Raw genomic sequence first — 18,899 nt, forward strand, 5'->3', positions numbered from 1 at the left:
ACTGTAAGACAGTTGCAGGAGAAGTACGAGAGAAACAGGAAAAAATTGTTTATTGAGTTTGTTGATAAAGAGAAAACTCTCAATAAGATTTCTCATGAAGTGACAAGATGGACTCTGAGAAAGAGTGGAAGAATAGTTAGAGTATTGGTGATGATGTATTAGAGAGCTTGTACAACTGTAAAGATGGTGGACAGCAGTATTAAGCCCACTACTATTTATAATTGCAATGTAAGTTCTGGCAAGAAATGTAAAGGAAAGTTTTTCATGGAGGTTGCTGTACACTGATGATTTGATGTTAACAAAGGAGAGTGTGGGTAGACTGAAGAAGTAAGTGAATAGATAAAGGCAAATGAAAGATGAAGCTGATAGAGAAAGGCAAAGCATATGGTTAGGTGAAAATAACAGGAAAGGTGCCATGTACAAGAAGCATGTCAGAGTAAGCTGTTTTAAATGTACAACATGCACTAGCTGGGTTCATAAAAAATGTGGTGTGAAAGTGTTATTTACTTATGTGGCAGTTACATAAGTTGGTACATTAAGGAATGTATGCAAGCAGCTGCAAATGGAGAGCATGTTGAACTAGGTCTTAGAAACAGCATGAAGATGAAAGGTAGGATACCATTTAGTTACCTAGGAGACACTGAATGGAGAAAGTAGACTGAACTTAGCAATGGTAGCTAGAGTTGAGTAACATACTAATGAGGGGAGTATTGCTGAAACTGATGGGAGAGATATACACTGCCTGAGTGAAAAATGCTTTAATTTATAGGAGTGAGAGATGGGTGTTGTGAAGTGAAACAGGATAAAATGGCTGGGTTACGTACTGAGGAAGGATGAAGGTGACTTAGCGAGAAGAGTGATGGAAATACATGTGGAAAGAAGTAAAGGAAAGAAATGACCAAGAAAAATATAGCTAATGATAGCAGAGGAAATTAGGGTAAGGTGTTTGGTGGTGGGAGGATGTAGAAGATATAGCAAAATAAAGAAGAACATCATGGGATTCACAAAGCTAACATATTTTAGTAGAAAAAAGTGGTCTTAAAATAATGCTTGTTGTATTGGGTTATCCCATAAATAATGTGTTTTTTATCAATTGCATGAACTAAAAGTCAGAGGGAGATGGGGTAAACTACCTGCATCAACTTGCTATAAAAGCAGGTAGTAATTTTACCTTGTACTTTTTCTTAGTGCAAGTTTTGAAGAGTGCAGTTCGATTTTAACAGTTATTTTTTCAAAGCTAAAATGGAAGTGACAAAGGAGCATATTCAGCATATTTTGCTCATAAGAATTCAATAAAGGTAACAACAAAATGGAAAGTGCAAGGAATATTAATGTAACATATGGAGATTGGACAATAAGCATAAGCCAATGTCAATGGTGGTTCCAGAAATTCCGAGCCGGACTACAGCCTAGAAGATGAACCTTGTCCTGGAAGATCTCTAGAACTCAGAAAGGACATCCTGCAAATACAGTGGCACAAAATTCAATCGTAACTATTGAGGAACTAGCAGAGATGCTTGGATCTGGTCATTCAACCATTCATTGACACCTGTGTACTATTGGAAAAGTCACCAAATAGGGTCAACGGGTTCCTCACAAACTTTACAAGTCTAATCGCATGTAGAGAGTGAATGTATGCTCTTTTTGCTGTCACATCTCACGAATGAACCTTTTTTGGACCAAATAGTGACTGGTGATGAGAAATGGGTTCTCTATAAAAATGTCAAGCACCAAAGACAGTGGGTAGAGAAAGAAACACTGACACTCCATGCTAAAGAAAGTCTTCACCCATGTAAAGTATTGTTATCTATTTGGTGGGATATGAAAGGTTTAGTCCATGTTGAACTTTAAACCCAAACCAAACATCAACAAGGGAGATCTACTTTGTTTATCTTAATTTTCAATAATAAAAGAAGTATAAAAAAACCGCATTATTTATGGGATGACCCAAAACTTCACCCACCCTACCCTTCATATATGCGGTATCAAACTAGAGCACTGATGATAACAAATGCTATACCCCTCTATCATTGTGGCTTGTTTTCTTTTTGACAAATGCACTTATTAACTTCCTACTCATTCATATCCACCTCTCATTAACCATATTGTGAAACACCAAACTGAACAGTACACCTAGTCTTTCCACCTCAGAAAGTCATACTTTTAGAATTTTATGGGACAGGTTTCCTCTTTTGCCATGAAGATTTTTTATTTTATTTTTTATTTGTTTGCATAACATTTTACTAAAAATGTCATTAAAAAATTAATATATTCAAGAAAAAATTTCACATTATTTTAAAAAGTTTTCATTAGGTGTATGAAGGTGTTATAGGTGAATGCCCTAATTTGCTTTGGACAGAGAAGTTGAAGATTGCTTGTTCTGTTATCTGGGTTTGTGGAACTGGAAAGAAAAATGTGGTAGGAGCTAAAAGAGTAAAAAAAAAAAACGTCAGATATGTAAGATACACAGCTGAGCCAGTGTTCTGAATTGAAGAGAAAAGCTCACCTGATTCATCATTATTTTCAGCTGGTTCAGAATTTTGGTTATCTGTACATTCAAGTTCTTCAGTGATAGTTAAGGGTTCAAGATCTTTAAGATTACCTCGCTGACATTCTTTCTCCAATTCACGGGAATAATGAAGACAAGGAATTGCACTTACAGGAATGTCATGTTTCTAGCAAAATAGAAACAAAATACAAAAGTGAAGAAATTTTGATCTTGTGATTGTTTATTTTTAGAATAACACTGGCAGGTTTGAACATAAAACAGGTAGAATATTTGAGTCAGTTATGGATGGTTTAAATGCTAAAGGGTTAAACAATCAACTGAAATGATTGCCAGTAACTATTCTAGGATCATTACACTGTTTTCTTTTAAAGATTCATTTTCCACAGGGTATCAAGGCTTTTTGATGTTGCAGTATACAACAATATATCTGGTATATTGTTGCATACTGTAACAGCATAAGCTTTTATAATTTAATGTGTTTCTAAACACTTGAATAGCAATATAACCTTTTTTTCAGTTCCAGGGGCTGAAACAAGTAGATATATGTTTTGCTAAGTTAGGCTAAAGGATTAAATAGGAGCCATTCAGATATGTGACCAAAATGACTGAACCCTTTTCACAATAACATCATTTGTAAATACTAACCCACTGACAAGGTGGAAACATTGAAACAAGTAGTACCATCTACTCTGACCAAGAACAAAGCCCAAGTCCTGCAGTATGTTTTCAAATATACAATTAGTCTTTTTTAATGTGTAATTATCACAAAAAATGTAGATAGATACATGGCAGTAAGTGCATGAGTTCAAACTCTTTGTGCTCTAAACAAAATTATTTGCTGAAAGTTGCTCATGAATAGCTACAACACTAACACCTATTTTGAAAGCCTTATGATTTTAGCACTGTCAAAACAGTTCTGTGTTGTCTCCACGACCTTTTGTCCTTATACTAGCCAATATTATTCCATTCCTATCATACAGCATAACATCTTTTTAGCATCAAATTTTTTAAGATTTCTTTTTATCCATAGTACCTCATCCATATAAATAACATAAAAACATTTTACAATTCCTCTACACCTTTTCTTTCCAAGAGAACCCCAAAAGTAAACAGTAATTGCCTTATGTCTTAGACAACTTGCTACATAAAAAGTCAAAACCAGTGTACTAACCATACTTAGAAGAGTACAGTATTGGTTTCAAATTTTGGCACAAGGCTAGCAACTGCAGGGCAGGGAGTAAGCCAACTGCATCGAATCCAGTACTCAACTGGTACTATTTTACTGACCTCAAGAGGAATTTGAACTCGGAATGTATAGACAGACGAAATGCGACTTAGACATTTTGCTTGGCATGCTTACAATTCTGCCAGTTCAGCACCTTTAAAAGAGTATAATATTAATAAATTGAAATTTATATAAAAGTAATGCTATTTGCCTCTTACAAGAAAGTTTTGTTTTTATTTTAAAAAAAAAAACACAAAATTGTATGAAGCCAAATTAAGTAATAAGCCATAAAAGGCTGCAAAAATAAAATGTATATATGTATGTATATATACTTACTCTGGCACTACCAGGTCCCAAGAAGTATGGTTTGGAGAGAGTACATACTCTTGATTCTTTATGCAAATAAACTGGCATGCCACTATTATGAGTTACTATTATCCAGCCTTCTGGTAGAATGTCAAATGGATCATGGCCCCTCTCTGAAACAATATATTTTATTTATATAAAAGAAAAAGCATTGTTAAATAATATTGACATAAATCTGTTCAGTTTGATACAGGTATAAACTGAATAGATTCTAAAATTCAGTATAAAATCATTAACCAAATTTTGTTCTAAATACAATATAATATTAATGTTAATTTCACATGATATTTGTAATTAAAATAATTAACTATAGTTGTAGCTAGTAAATTCTGATTGTATTAATCAGAAGAAATTTTACACAACTTTTTTTTTAATCAGAGCAGGTTCTTTAAAAAGTAAATAGGTTTATACATATAAAAAGCAACCTTTTTAGTTCAATGATCTCATAATTAGGAATAATGATGAATAAAATTGTCTAAGTTTTTCATGTATCTGATATCATAGCAGATGTTGAAAGAAAGTTGTGTAATTCAAAAGGAAATGCAGTTATAAGATAATAGATAAGAAATAATAAAAATTATAAAATTTTCTTATGGGGATGAAAGACACTTCAAAGTAAAAAAAAGAAAAAGAAAAAAAAAGAATAATAATAGTTTACCTTTTAAAACAATCTTTTGTACTTCAATTGGCCCCTGCGATCCGTCATCTTTTGTTTCTCCATCTGATCCAGACTTGCGGGAGTCAACCCCCTCTTCCAGCCATGCATAGACCTCATTATCATCCAAGTATTCTTCATCATCATCGTCACTAGAAAGATCAAGTGATTCCCGGCCGTTTGAAATATAACTCCGAGCACTCAGATCAGTACCCAGTCCATCATCATCCAGTTCAATATCATCTATGATTTCAAACACATGAGAAGTTTGTGCAGAATGTTCTCCACTAGGAAGTCTAGATTCTCGATCACAGTCTAAATAGGATTCAACACAGGTAATAACACTAGAAACAGGGGCCATAATTAGTGGACGTTTTTCAGGAGTGCAGCCATAGTCTATGTCGTTTTTTCTACCATCATCACTGTCAAAGTACAACCTTTTATTATTAGTTAGATTGGACGTTTGCGTTGATGGTGGCAGTATGTGGTTCTGACAGTTTTCATCATTGCTGTTTTGTGCTTCATCGTCATCTGCATTGCATGGAGATCCAGGGACTTCCATTGCAGTCTATCACTTTTGTTGAAGGTATGAGACAGCTTAAAGCCAGAGCTGTGGACCTGTGCTATAAAAGAGCCAAGCTTGACTATCAGCTTCTTTTCTAAAGAGCTGGACTGTTAACCGGACAGACCTGCTCAGCCACCTCTCTCTTGCTAACTAGTCAAAGAAATTAAGCCTCATCTGGAAAGAGAGATGCCCTTACATTAGCCTTACCACACATGAAACTACCTATAGAAAGCATGTGAAGGATTGATTACAATAAATAAAACTGTAAATTTCTTTTGGAAAAAATTATATCAAAATAATAAAAACAATTTTATTGAATACAAATACAAATGTTTTTAAAAATTAGGTGACAAAATAAAAAATTCAGTAGATATTTGTATTTTGAGCAGCAATTCATGTGACAGCCTTAAAAGTTATTGTATAAATAGCAGAAAACCATTTTTACAAAAATAAATAAATGAATAAATGAAAAAGGTTTTGAAAAACAAGTTTCATACTAACACTTCATTTCTAATAACAGGCTTCTTTAAGTAAATGACACCAACATCTTACATTATTAATACTGGAATTCAATGGAAGCCAATATTCAATAAAGGATGAACACATGATGGGAGACTCCAAAGCAATGAGAAAGTTAAGTCACTCAACACAACCAGGATCTGATATTTCTACTTAAAGGTTTAATTCTTGTATTTTTGAGAATTAGGTGTATCAAAGGATATATAAAAAAAAATGAATGGTTTTGTGTGTGCACACAAATCCACTTCCACACACACACGCACAAGAGAGAGAGAAAGAGAGAGAGAGAGATTACCTTGAATATTTTTCCTAAGTCACTTTTGAAGACTTTATTTGAGAAAATTCTTAAAGAAATGAATATTAGGGTTCTAAAATGAACCTTTAAGGCTTTTTTGCTCATCTCTTCATTTAACAAAAATTGTAAACTCTATCATCTATGTACGTATGCATATATACATATGACATACACACACATACACAAACAAACAAACACAACAGCAAATGCTAGTAAATGTAGGAAGCATTAGTTTTTAAAAACAAGTAATTCTAAAAAAACAGGCCAAACCTTAAAAAGGTATAACAAGAACAACAACAATAAAGCTGCATGTGATCCTGTACTTATTTATCTTTATTTTTACCTTAATGTAAAGGTGAAGGTCAAGGTCCGTTAAGAAAAAATATTGAAACTGAGGAGAAAGGAAGGGGTTTCTTACTTTTCCAATTCTAACAAGATCTGAGGTGATGAGTCTATTAGCATTGCCTATTTCATGAATACATTTAAAAGGAATAGGGAGCAACTAGTTAGATACGGACAAAAAGAAAGAAATTAATAAGTAGCAGAGTAAGAAAGAGATATTGTGAAAGATGGAGCAGTTAGTCAACCCATCCATCCTTGAGGACCACCTCAATACTTACCTTGAGCAGGAACAAGGGTCAGGAGTTTTGGAATAGGGAGACTTCATAGCAGGTGACTCGCAGTCTATTATACTTTCAGTTCTGCAGTTGTAAAGTACTGTTAAAACCTAAGAAGCCATTGCTTGGCATTTGTTAAATGTAACCAAGCCACCAGTCTCTGGGGTTTTAACAAATGGCAACTATTAAAAGTAGCCGCAATTATTATTCCACACTTTGTCCTGGTAACTAGGAGAAAGCTACATGCAATGTTGGTATCATTTCGCAAATATCTTAATTGGCTTTTCTTTTCCTCTGAGTTCATATGTTACTGGTCCACAGGAAGAAAACGGTTAAGAGAAATTTCTGCCTAAAAATTAAAGAGTAGCACTGTAGGATTAGAAGCACCTCAAATGCTGTAAAATTGAATGTGGAAAAGTAGAAACCGCAATGCAAGGGGGTAATAACAGCAAAATTTAGTTTGTGAAATGAAGTCAACACAGTGATGGTACTTATTACCAATTTTCAACCTAACAAGCTATAGCTCCTCCAAAATACCAGGTATAAGTTTTAAAAAATACTATTACCTTACTAAATATTAAAAAAGCAAATTGTTAAACAGATATACCCTAACCTCAAAGTTAATATATTTCCCAGTTTTCCACCAAATTTCCAGAACATTCAGCTACCTTTGCATCTACTTCATATCAAAGAGTGAAAATTCTGTAAAATCTATACAATATTCAGGACTTTCACCAATCCAAATGGCAGCAATATATCTGAGTATCATTGCCTTTTTGGAAAGTAAATAACAAAACTGCACATCAATTGCAAAATCCACATGACACCTTGAGCAAGTGTATTTATTCTACTACAACCTCAAGCCAAGCAATAACCTTGTGAGGGAATTTGGTAAATGGTAACTGAAAGAAGCTTGTCAGTCATGTGTGTCTGTATGAACATTTACAAAACTATGCTGAGTTATAACTTGTGATGTCACCATTTGTGGCTCAGCAACAACCAGTGACATCATTTCTGGTTGGGTTACAACTAGTGACATTTCCTGTCCACAAATTGTCCAGTAGCCATTTTCAAATGCTTCTTGAATAAAAGGTTGGCAACAGGAAAAGCATCCAGCCATTAAAGTTCTTCTACAATTTTCTTCTGATTAAGGCATGAAAAACAGATATTAAACAGTACAAACTTATTAAATTCGATCAGTGAGATAAGATACCAAGCAAGAGCTTTCTCCATGCTTAAATAAAATAAACTGAAGGAATTTTAGCTTACATACTGATTTTCCCTTTTTAATCACAACCCTACATTAACAATGAACCAATGAGTAATGCTTAAAATGATTTTGTTTGTAAATTAAAGAAAAACTTCTATTCTTCAGTTACAGTGTCATGATTAACATGACAGAGGATAAACATTTACTCATAAAGTTTATAGGCCCTTTTTTTCCAAGTAGACAATGGAAAAATTTATAGCCAACTGCATACCTAGATATTGTGTAAACTTGATTCACCAAATAAAAAATTAAAACAGTCCCCTCCATAGCTAAACTCAAATACTAGGGTAATTTTTTTCTATAAATCAGCTTTCTAAACTCTATTAATAGATGCAGGCATGACTGTGTGGTCCTAGAAGATTGCTTCGCAACCACATGAGTTCAGGTTGACCAAAACCTTGTGAGTGAAATTTGATAGACAAACTATATGGAAAATTGTCACATATATTGTGTGTGTATGCCTGCATACATGCATTTGTCCACCTGTATCTTTGCATTGACACCACTTCAACAGAGATGACATTTATCTCTCACAGGACTTAAGAGTCCAGTAACACTGATTCAACATGGGAAGATGTGAATCAAGTATCTTATTTGTAAACAAGAAAGCTAAAAAGCTGGCATCAGGAAGAAAATTTGGCTGTAAGAAGACTCATTGGAGGAGTCCTCAAGAAGACTCATTCAAGTAGATGAAAGATGATGAAATTGAAAAGCACTTACTACAGCAAAATGTTACTTTGACAATCTACCAGCAATTTTGATAAAAATGTGGATCAAATATTGTACAGAAATAATAATGATGTCACTAAATGTTATTATCTAAAAAAAAAAAATAATAATCGAAGTTGCATGAACAGACTATTTCAAACAGCAGTGTGACAGTGATATTTCACTATAATCACTACTACCGTATGATATCACAAAAGTTGAGGTATCAAAAATACCCTTCTCTTGTAATCTATCAAAATCAATACTAGCAACATAATTTAACCCTTAAAACAGGCATGGGCAACATTTTCGAGAAGCAGGCTGCATGAAACATGGCTCATCATCTGGTAGGCCATACAACTAAAAAATTCAAGGTAAATTTTTATTAGGCATGCCATTCAGAAACTCCTGCAGGCCACAAGTTGCACAAGATTGCCTTATCACTATAAAATAAAAATCTATAAAATGCTTCATTATCATCAACGTCACCATCGTATATAAACATACCTAAAACATTTTCCTTATTCTACCTAACTGCAGGATTGTCTTTTCTATTGGTGGGGTAGTGAGTACTTAAAAAAAAAAAAACTGTAGATTTTGAAAATGAAAAACAAACTAAATAAAAAAAATTAAAAAAAGACATAATATCAATGAAAAGAGTAACTGAAGTAATCTACTAAAAACTACCAATTTTATTTTACTGTAATTTAAGTTTTGCTAAATTGGAGATGCTACTGAATGTTATCAACCTGTAAATTTGATATATTATCCTTAATAACAAATGTAGAACTAGATTAAAAAATTTTTTTTGTTCTTTATTTAAATAACCTTAAATGAAATGTTATTCTGACAACTTCAGACTAAAGAAATAACTTTACAATACATACAAATATTTTAATTGTTCAAAGACCTCACTAAGTTCTTTGTAAATTATCAATACAGATTTTTCAATGTTTATCACTGTGTATTAGGTTAATTTTAACACTATGGTACAAAGTCCTGATATTTCGTTTAGAATAATTCAGCAAATATCCAGAGATTTTATTAATATTTTCTGCTTACCAACCACTTTACTGCGACACAAGCCTCTACAGAGTCACTTGACCAGCTAGAAATAACAGCTGACCCAGTAAGGGAACTGCTTGGCTACAGCAGCCAAATCTCCTTCAAATCTTATATGATGTCTAAAATAAAGGATAATGTGGACAATATAGTCCTTTATATAAAAACAGAAGATGGTCATGGCTGGAACACTTCATCATACATCTGCTCAATCAGACATAACCTAATACAAAACAACTCATAAATAGCGTTCCTTACAAAGGTCAAATGTTCCTACTGTAGATGTTTACAATAGTCATATGATCTGAGTTAAGAATCTTAGCCATGATTGCTGCATGGCACTGATGACAGATGAACTGTTGACCCTTTCAAAGGGTAGTCTAACACCATATTAATTCAGACTTCTCTTTTACTATTAAATGTTTAAGCAGTCCTTTTTCAAAATTTACTTTGTGATTAGACCTACCTAAGCAGAAAAGTTACAAGTTAAAAGAGAACTATACACACTCAAATGGCCCTACAATCATTTTTAATAATTTATTTTACTTTTTTATGTTCAGGAAAATTTGGTAATTAAAATATTTTTTAGAGTTGAATGCTGTATTTCATGCTAACCACCTAATTACAAGGAGTGGGTGGCAACAATATCCAGCAAGGGCAGACTGAGGTAATTAAAACAATACACCTACCTCAACATGCAGAAAACTGGAAATCCTCTATCTAAAACTCTTATCTATTTTGTATTAAGTCTTCCATGACCTACTTTAACTAACTTGATGTTTATTGTAAGAATTAATCCAAGAATTGAAGAGTTTGCTTATTAACTTCAATCAAAGATGGACGTCTAAGCAATATTGCTCCATTACCAACACCAGTTCAACAATAGTGGTGGAGACTGCTTATGTTAGAATTTAATTCAATGCAAACACTGCAACTAATGAATGAATTACGTGTTGTGATATTTTTTTTATGAGTTGATGGTGAATGAAATGCAATGATGGACTTCTATTGTGCTGGCTTCTAGAAATAATAAAGATATAGAGGGGACTTCAAAAAACTTACTGACAATAGAGCGATATTCTTGCCATATAACTATGTCGTCAGAAGTATTATACCTAAGTGTAATGAAAATGGTGGCATGAAGTAAAAAGATGAGGTGAATACAATCCATGATATGAGCAAGGTGATCTTTGAGAGTTGTGTAAGGGACCTAAAAATGTGCCTGCAGATTAGAGGTTTCTGTTGATATAGATATGGGTTTAGAAAGGATGATATTAAGGCAATAAAGTAATTGGAGTTAAGGTAAGCACATTTATAACTAGAGTTAGGATAGTATGTGTAAGGGGGTTTTATGAGATAGCTATTATCTCATAAAATGAGAAGGAAAGAGGGAGCATTTTAAGCAAAATTAATCTAACTAAAATAGGTCTTGTAGAGATTGATGTCACTTATATTTTGCTATGAACAATGTTTCTTACATGTCAAAATACATATTCCTGAAAGGGTCACTGGGAATAATTGAGCTTAAAAATGTGAAATAGTAAGTAATTTTATGATGTAATCGTTAGAGAATTTATTTCTGTGTCATGATATTACTAGAATGTTTAACCACAGGAAGCTACTTGCAAAGTCTTTGTTGATAAAAGATGAGTCTGAAGCTTTAGACAAACTAGAGACAGTGTGGGTATTGCCTCCATAGAGGATTTTGAGGAACATCTCAGTAGGGTAGAAAAGCTTTGCTGACAACTAAAGGCCAACCTTAGTTATTAATATACTACACCATAAAGCAGTGAGTGAGCAGAATTGCTAGTATAGTGGACAAAATGCATAGCAGCATTTCTCCCAGCTCTTCACATTATCAGATCACATACCACCGAAGTCAACTCTGCCACTCATCCTTTCAGAGTCGATAACATAAAGTATCAATCAAGTACTGGGATTGATGTAATCAACTAACCCTCTCTCTAAAACTACAGGGCTTTGAAATGGTATGTAACACCATAGTTATATCTAATGACTGGCAAAGTGATATTTAGATTTTAACAAATATTCTTAAAAATTTGTCTCTAACATTGATTAAGATTTTCAGTCTATGGAAGTCTTCCTAGGATTTACAAAAGAACAAAGAATTTGAAGAAATGTTGGTTGATAATTGTGAATATTACAATGGAGACAAAGAAATAGAAAACAAATCATTAATTAGAAAATACTAAGAACTTGATGGATACATATTGATGAAGAAAAATGCTTGGACAAGGCAGGAACAAGTGGAGAATATAGTTCTTAGATAACAAGTGCAATTAAAGACACTAGAATTGTATACAAGTATATCTCACTCAATATCTATTTGCTAACATCACCGAAAGAGTTGAGAACAATCTGATCATATGTTAGCTCATCAAGTTCTGCAAATAAACAAATTTTACTTAAGGCATATTCATTTTACCCAATAATTTGTTATACAAATTATCAAAGAAATAACTTTGTTTTTTTTCGCTATTTGAAGGAAATATACTCCTGCCAAATATCTTGTGAACAAGAGACAACAAAGATTAAAGGGTATACAATAATATGGATACTGAGTAGCTATATGTGCTGTTTTTGAGTTTTTGTAGTAAAACATTTGTGGTCTAGAATGTATGGTGCAATATTGACAAGGGAAACATAAAAATATTTGGAATGTCGATGTATTTATAAAGTTATACCAATAAAGTTTATATCCAAACAGGATTTGGTTATTTCGAAATATATCTACTAGCAGAAAACATCTGAAAACAGAGTAAATGAACTTTAACACCAGCAAAGTATTTAAATACGATATGTTAAACATTTACATAAACTCCTACATAGGTATTGCTCAAACTTTTGTATTTTCATTTTAAAATTCCATTTCAAAAATCCACCAGAAATTTGATTCTTTAACCATATTATTTCAAACTAATATATTAACATTATTTCATTACAACTTTACAGCTACTACAGATTTTTGATATTAATACTTGTTAAATATTCTTATCCCGAGTGTTTTTCTTCAACAAGAAAAAAAAAAAGAAAAAAAAGTACTTCCATTCTGCAAGTATTTCATAATTATTGCTTGCATTTTAATCCACTATGCCCTTACATCATTCACCAAAGATTTATCTTTGGCTCACAGCTTTAGTTTATAGATAATAGCAGAATAGCTAACCTTAACCCAAAACATTCATGCCCATCATTCTTCTATAAAAATGTGAGATGTTATCACTGACTCTACTTTTTAGAAGATTTTAGCTTTGATTTTATTCTAAAAATTTTTTCTAAACAAACTGTCCACTAAAATTCACAAACTACATGACCACTAATAATTTAAACATTCCCATCTTTCATGTTATAGCTAAATCAGAATATTCTCTGGTCATCCTCAGATGAGTAAGAACATTCTGATTTTGTGAGATGCAATCAAATAATGATTTCAATCCAAAAGACATAAATATAAAATATATGCAGAAATGTAGAATTGTAACAGCTACAAGGCTTTTGTTCAATCTCTAACACATGTATTAACCAATTTAAGAGTAGCTCGACAAGATTTTAAGTTATTAACAAGCAAACATTTTACAGTGGAACTATTACATTTTCTGAAAAATACCAATGTAAAGTTTTCAAGTTTTGTAAATTTATTCTTTTTTTTTTTAGCTTTATAACCTTTTTGCATTATGCAAAGAGGGTTATCAAAATTATTAAGCAGTCTAATTAAATAAATTGACTATATTAAAAGTGTATAAATTCAAACTCACTTGGTTTGACTGAAAAATCACCCAATTTTGGTGGTGAACCAATTATGTCAATTTGCTAAAGTAACTCCTGAACTTCTGCAAAAATAAAAATGAAAGACTTCTTATGCATTCCTGATCTAACAACTGTAATTCCTACTTTACAAATTCTTGGAAAGAATTATAAAGCAACTTTGAGGATGAAAATGATCTAAGCAAAACCCCAGTTTACCATGACAGAATATAAAGAAGTGTTATGTAATGCTAGTACATAACAATATCAATATTTCTTGAACTTGCTTTAACTTTATAATGCAATATAGAAGAATTTATATATAATGATTAGCTTTACCTATGATTTTATAAAAAAAGGTAAAGTTTTTATAAAGGCTTGACTATTTCAAAAGACAAATATTCAAATGTGTACACGTGTATGCACAAGCACTTTTAATATTTAATAGCTATTTCATTGTATTAGCCAGTGTTGGTTTGTCTTTAATAGCAATTAAACAATTCTAACATGTTTAAAACACCTCAAAATACTAAAATTACTTTTTTTCCTCAAAAGAGATGTCAATCATTTTGTTGCAATCAGATCTGTTCTCAAATAGATCATTCCAATGTTTTGTTATAATATTCCTAATGAAATACACTGTCCATGTGTTTCAATTAATTTTGAAAACAAATAAAAAAAATTTGAATGAGTTTAGTAAAATATCTAATTTCATTATTAAGATACTTAAAACCTAACTTAGGAAATTTTCTTAAATGAAATTATGATGGAAGGTTCATATTAGTGAACCAGAGGCAGCTTGGAATCAAAATGGTTAATTTGAGATTAGAATGCCTGAAAATTAATCCTTTCAAATACTGATAGTAAGCATTGATATTAAGTTAGTAAGTAAAGCTTAGTTAACTTCATTAGGTAACACAATTCACTAAACTAACCAGTTCAGCTAGCATCTCTATGATTTTTCTCATAATTTGGAAGAGAGGTATTTAAAAATGCTTTCATGTTTTACTCATTATAAAATTAATTTTCTCTAAGAAGAATATTAAATGACAACTCAAACTAAATTTTTGAAGAAATTAAAATAAAACATTAAAATGACTTAAAATGAAAAAAAAAACTGAAGTAAAAATAAATAAAAATGTTTACAAAGATTTTTACAGATACAGTGGGGTCGAGAATATTAAATCTGTTAACATTATATAAACATGATAGACCCCATGACATCTGCTCTAACTAAACATTGACTCACAAAGCATTTATACTTACTCCAGTACAGGATCACAAGCAGTGCATCAAAATACTTGAAGTATTCCATGAAAAATGCTGATTCTGATGATCATACACAATGTAGATGTTCACTAAACCAAGGCAGACACTCAGCAGTAAATGTTAGCAGTAGACAGAAACACAAGGCCACAACAAGTATGTAGTCAGAGATGCCACCAGGTCCAAGAATTGAGGTGTTGCGACCTCCTACATGACCAGAAAGTCAAGGGGTGGGTTATAACAGAATCTACCCGGCTCGACCATGGTCAAGAGGAGAGTGCAATGTGTGACAGCCCTCGCCTCTGCCGGACCAGATGACAACAGTGAATGGCGATACGCACGCCAGTAAGTCTGAGAGCAGAGACAAAAAGTCATCAGTCTTACTAGCATACTTCGCTATGCACTTCAAGCATAGAGTACCCTGGTCGTCAGATGCCGAAGTACAACCCTGAATAACAATGATAATCAGTAAATAAGCATCGTGCTACATGATCATCAATGAATTAAGAGTTACATTAATAGTTAGTGGAATTAACAGTGGCTATAGCTAATAGGGTAAGACTTCTGTAAGAAGGCAAATATCACAAATCACTAAGATCAAACATGATTTGGCATGGCTCATCTTAATCTCAATAACTAGTTTAACAAAATAGTGTTTGCATGCATTTATATCAACATGTGCAAATAACAGAAACTGGAATGCAAAATTTTTTGAGATTTACATTATGTTTGTGTATATGTGTGAATATATATATATATATATATATATATATATATATATATACATATATATACATATATATATATATATACATATATATACATATATATATGTTAGAGATTCAGTGAACAAAAAAAAAAGAGAGATTACTTCATTGATAATGATCCAATTTAACCTGATGTAGATAAACAAGTTTGCACATGCGGCTGAACTATTTTCATCAAGAAACCATAAAATAGATAATTTGTGCATCTTCATCCATGTGAAACTTCAAAGAAATAATACTTCTGAATATATATTGAGTGGAATACATAATAGTAACAATCATACATATCCTAGAAACATTGAAATCAGTTTAAATATAATTCATAAACTTGCATAATAATTTTTATTTTTTTAAATTAAGAAACATGAAAAGGTTGGTGTTATATTTTCAAACTATCAGCATCCCTAATTAACTTATTTAAGAATTTATTACATAGAAATTTTTACTTCACACCAAATTTTCAAACAGCACAATAGAAAATTGAACAGACATATAGTTATTATGCTTTTAGTAATATCAAAGATTTGAGAGTAAGGAGAAAGAAAAGTATAAAAATTAAATAGAGAGGTGAATGATTAAATTTCTACTTAGTAATGAGTTTTAATTTAGATAATTGACATAAAAGAAAACAAACCTTTAAAAAATACTTTATAATAGTTAATACTACACATTCTATTTTTATAAAATCTAATTCATGTTCATGCTGTTGTTTTCCTTCAAATTCAATAGAAATAAAAACTTTTTACCATGCTAACCGATGTTTCTACGAATTAAGATATTGGCACCAACTGAATACATTAATATCCAACTATGAAGTGGACATGGTACATATTTTCAGCTAGGTTTACAGAAGTAAATGCAATGAGGTCTAAGCAACAGAACATTCTGGACCCAAAGCCCAGTACCTTAACCACAGTCACTGACTCACATGAATACTAAACCATATCAGATCTGAAAATTCTTCTCAGTATGCTCAAACAGGCAAGAAACTAATTTATAAAGACAAAAACCAAAGACTTAGCAAAAACTCTTAAACCACATAAATACAAAAATGTTATGAAGAAATAATTTTCTACACAAAGGATAACTGAAATTAAATTAAGTACTAAAATGGCCCTTAAGCAATACATTGGCACTTCCTGATTAAAAAATAGCAATCAGAACTTCAAAAAATTTCCATTGAAAATAACCAGAAATTACATGGAATAAGATATCGTAAAAGTGTCTTCTTGGTTTATAAATAAAGCAATAAAAGATAATTAACATTTTGGGATTTAAAAAACAAGAGCTTGAGTTCAAACTTTGATTCATCCACCCAATCTTTAGATATACTTGCTTGCTTATAACCTCATAGTTCAGTAGTTAAAGTCTTACATATAAAGTTTTAAAATACTTCTAACATCTTACTGTTCATGAAAATCTAAGGTATAAAAACAGTATTTAAGATTTAGGCACTAACTGCTATAAATATGACATTTGATTATGTACTGCAAAATTAATGTGGCTCCAAGCAGAAATATTATCTAATCACATCTCTAGACTTAAAAACAGCTATAAAAATAATTACAGTATTCTAAGATGCTTCAAATAACCTTTAGAAAGGCAAACAGAAAACAATGTTCAAAGAGATTTCAATTTGGAATTACTGAAAACAAATCAAAATATAAAGACTTGCTGATAAATATAAATATAAATATATATATATATATATATATATACATACACATATATATATGTGTGTGTGTGTGTGTGTGTAGGAAAAAAATGGATCAACTAAAAGAAAAAAGCAAGCTACTTTGTTTTCATGAACTCCAGATGAAGTTAGTTAATTTAGAAATATGATCTACTTTAATTCATATGATTAATTTTAACAGTTGTTGATTTGCATATTAAAATAGATACAGGAGACAACTTAGTTAATTAGTGATTCTCAATACATTTTTGAAGTGCAAGAAATTTTAAAAGAAACATTTTATTATGCAAGGCCATAAGTATGAGGTTAAGTCCATCATGCAAGATAGCATTTTAAGAAATGCAATAATACTACTAGAAATGTAAAATTAAATCCAGTAAAATTTATTGTTGGTTAACTTAGGATTAACATATCTGCATTTTAAACAAAACGGAATATATATATAGAGATGGAGAGAGAGAGAGAGAGAGAGAGAGAGAGAGAGAGAGAGGCCATATATGAGAGAGAATAAAACACCTACATTCAACATTTTGTGGCAGACTTTTGGAATGGCTATAACATTATGGGGGAGGAAAAGGGCAAAGAATTGGGAGACTACTTTTTCGTTTTTGTTTATTTTGTGTTCCATACACTAAAAATTACAATTTTGAAAGGATTTTATCCCAAAAACATTTCAATTTCCTGTTTCCCATTTCCCTTCCATGTCTTTTTCCTTCCTCATGTGGTACTGATAGCTATTCTGAAAGGCCACCCATTTATTATTTCTGCAGTTTATTTCACTGGCATGTTTTGATTTGACTTCCACTTGATTAGATCCTGAATTATTTTCCTAATATAAAGTAGAGACAGGTCATACAATTCTGTCAGACCATTTGAAAAGAAATCTGTTTGTAGTTTACTATATGATTTATTAGGTTCAATAGATTTATTTATGGTGAGTCCATGAGTTCTCGTCCTACCGGGTTCTCTCATATATGTACTCCTTATAGTGCATGTTACATTTTGGTAATATTAAATTCAATATGTAGTCAATCAATTCTAATTTTAAATGTGACTAGGCCTTCATAACATTGACAATTTGCTAAGCAGACAGTTGCTGCATTGTTCATGCTTGCAACTAAGAATAAATCAAAAGTGTTCAAGTTGCCAAAATTAATCCAAAGGTACTAGATTACAGACTGGATTTTTCTTTCTGACATAGAATGGGTGTTTTTTTTTTATTATTATTACATGGAAAATAGTAGACTAAAGGTAAACAGCATAAATGAAGGCTCAAACGTATGTCTCAGTGAGAAACTTTTAATTAATTTGAATATATAAAAAATTTAAGAGTAATATATTCAACTAATTAGGTACATTGCAGCTTCATTTCTTTCTAGATATAACATTTGCCTCCATTTTGAAAAAAGTAAACAACTAACAACTAGAAATTAAACTTTTCAACATACTCAGCTGACAAAGAGATTGGCACTACCTGAAAAACAGATAAACGATAACATTTTCAATGTTAGAATACAATGCTTTGGAAGCATCTCTCATACTTTATCAAATATTAACAATTTATTTTCTTTTGACTATTAAGCGTTAAGGCACATTTAATTGAAGAAAATTTGTCAA

The 18,899-nt window shown here is 31.7% G+C and overlaps 1 protein-coding gene across 3 annotated transcripts in view; it reads right to left on the minus strand.

Moving 5' to 3' along the window:
• The window catches only part of LOC115208771 (microprocessor complex subunit DGCR8-like), a 72,283-nt gene that overhangs the window by 45,393 nt on the left and 7,991 nt on the right, over positions 1-18,899 (minus strand). The window contains exons 1-5 of one of the 3 annotated variants that reach the window (XM_029777096.2): positions 13,568-13,642; positions 6,755-7,100; positions 4,759-5,494; positions 4,071-4,213; positions 2,507-2,675 (exon numbers count right to left, since the gene is read on the minus strand). In XM_029777096.2, coding sequence (XP_029632956.1) covers positions 2,507-2,675; positions 4,071-4,213; positions 4,759-5,317 — 871 coding nt within the window. In that variant the 5' untranslated portion in view covers positions 5,318-5,494; positions 6,755-7,100; positions 13,568-13,642. Of the gene's footprint in view, positions 1-2,506; positions 2,676-4,070; positions 4,214-4,758; positions 5,495-6,754; positions 7,101-13,567; positions 13,643-18,899 lie in introns of those variants that run through there. The other 2 variants (XM_029777103.2, XM_036502687.1) reach the window with 2 other exon arrangements.

Source organism: Octopus sinensis, linkage group LG1 (genome assembly GCF_006345805.1).
Source record: "Octopus sinensis linkage group LG1, ASM634580v1, whole genome shotgun sequence".
NCBI lineage: Eukaryota > Metazoa > Mollusca > Cephalopoda > Octopoda > Octopodidae > Octopus > Octopus sinensis.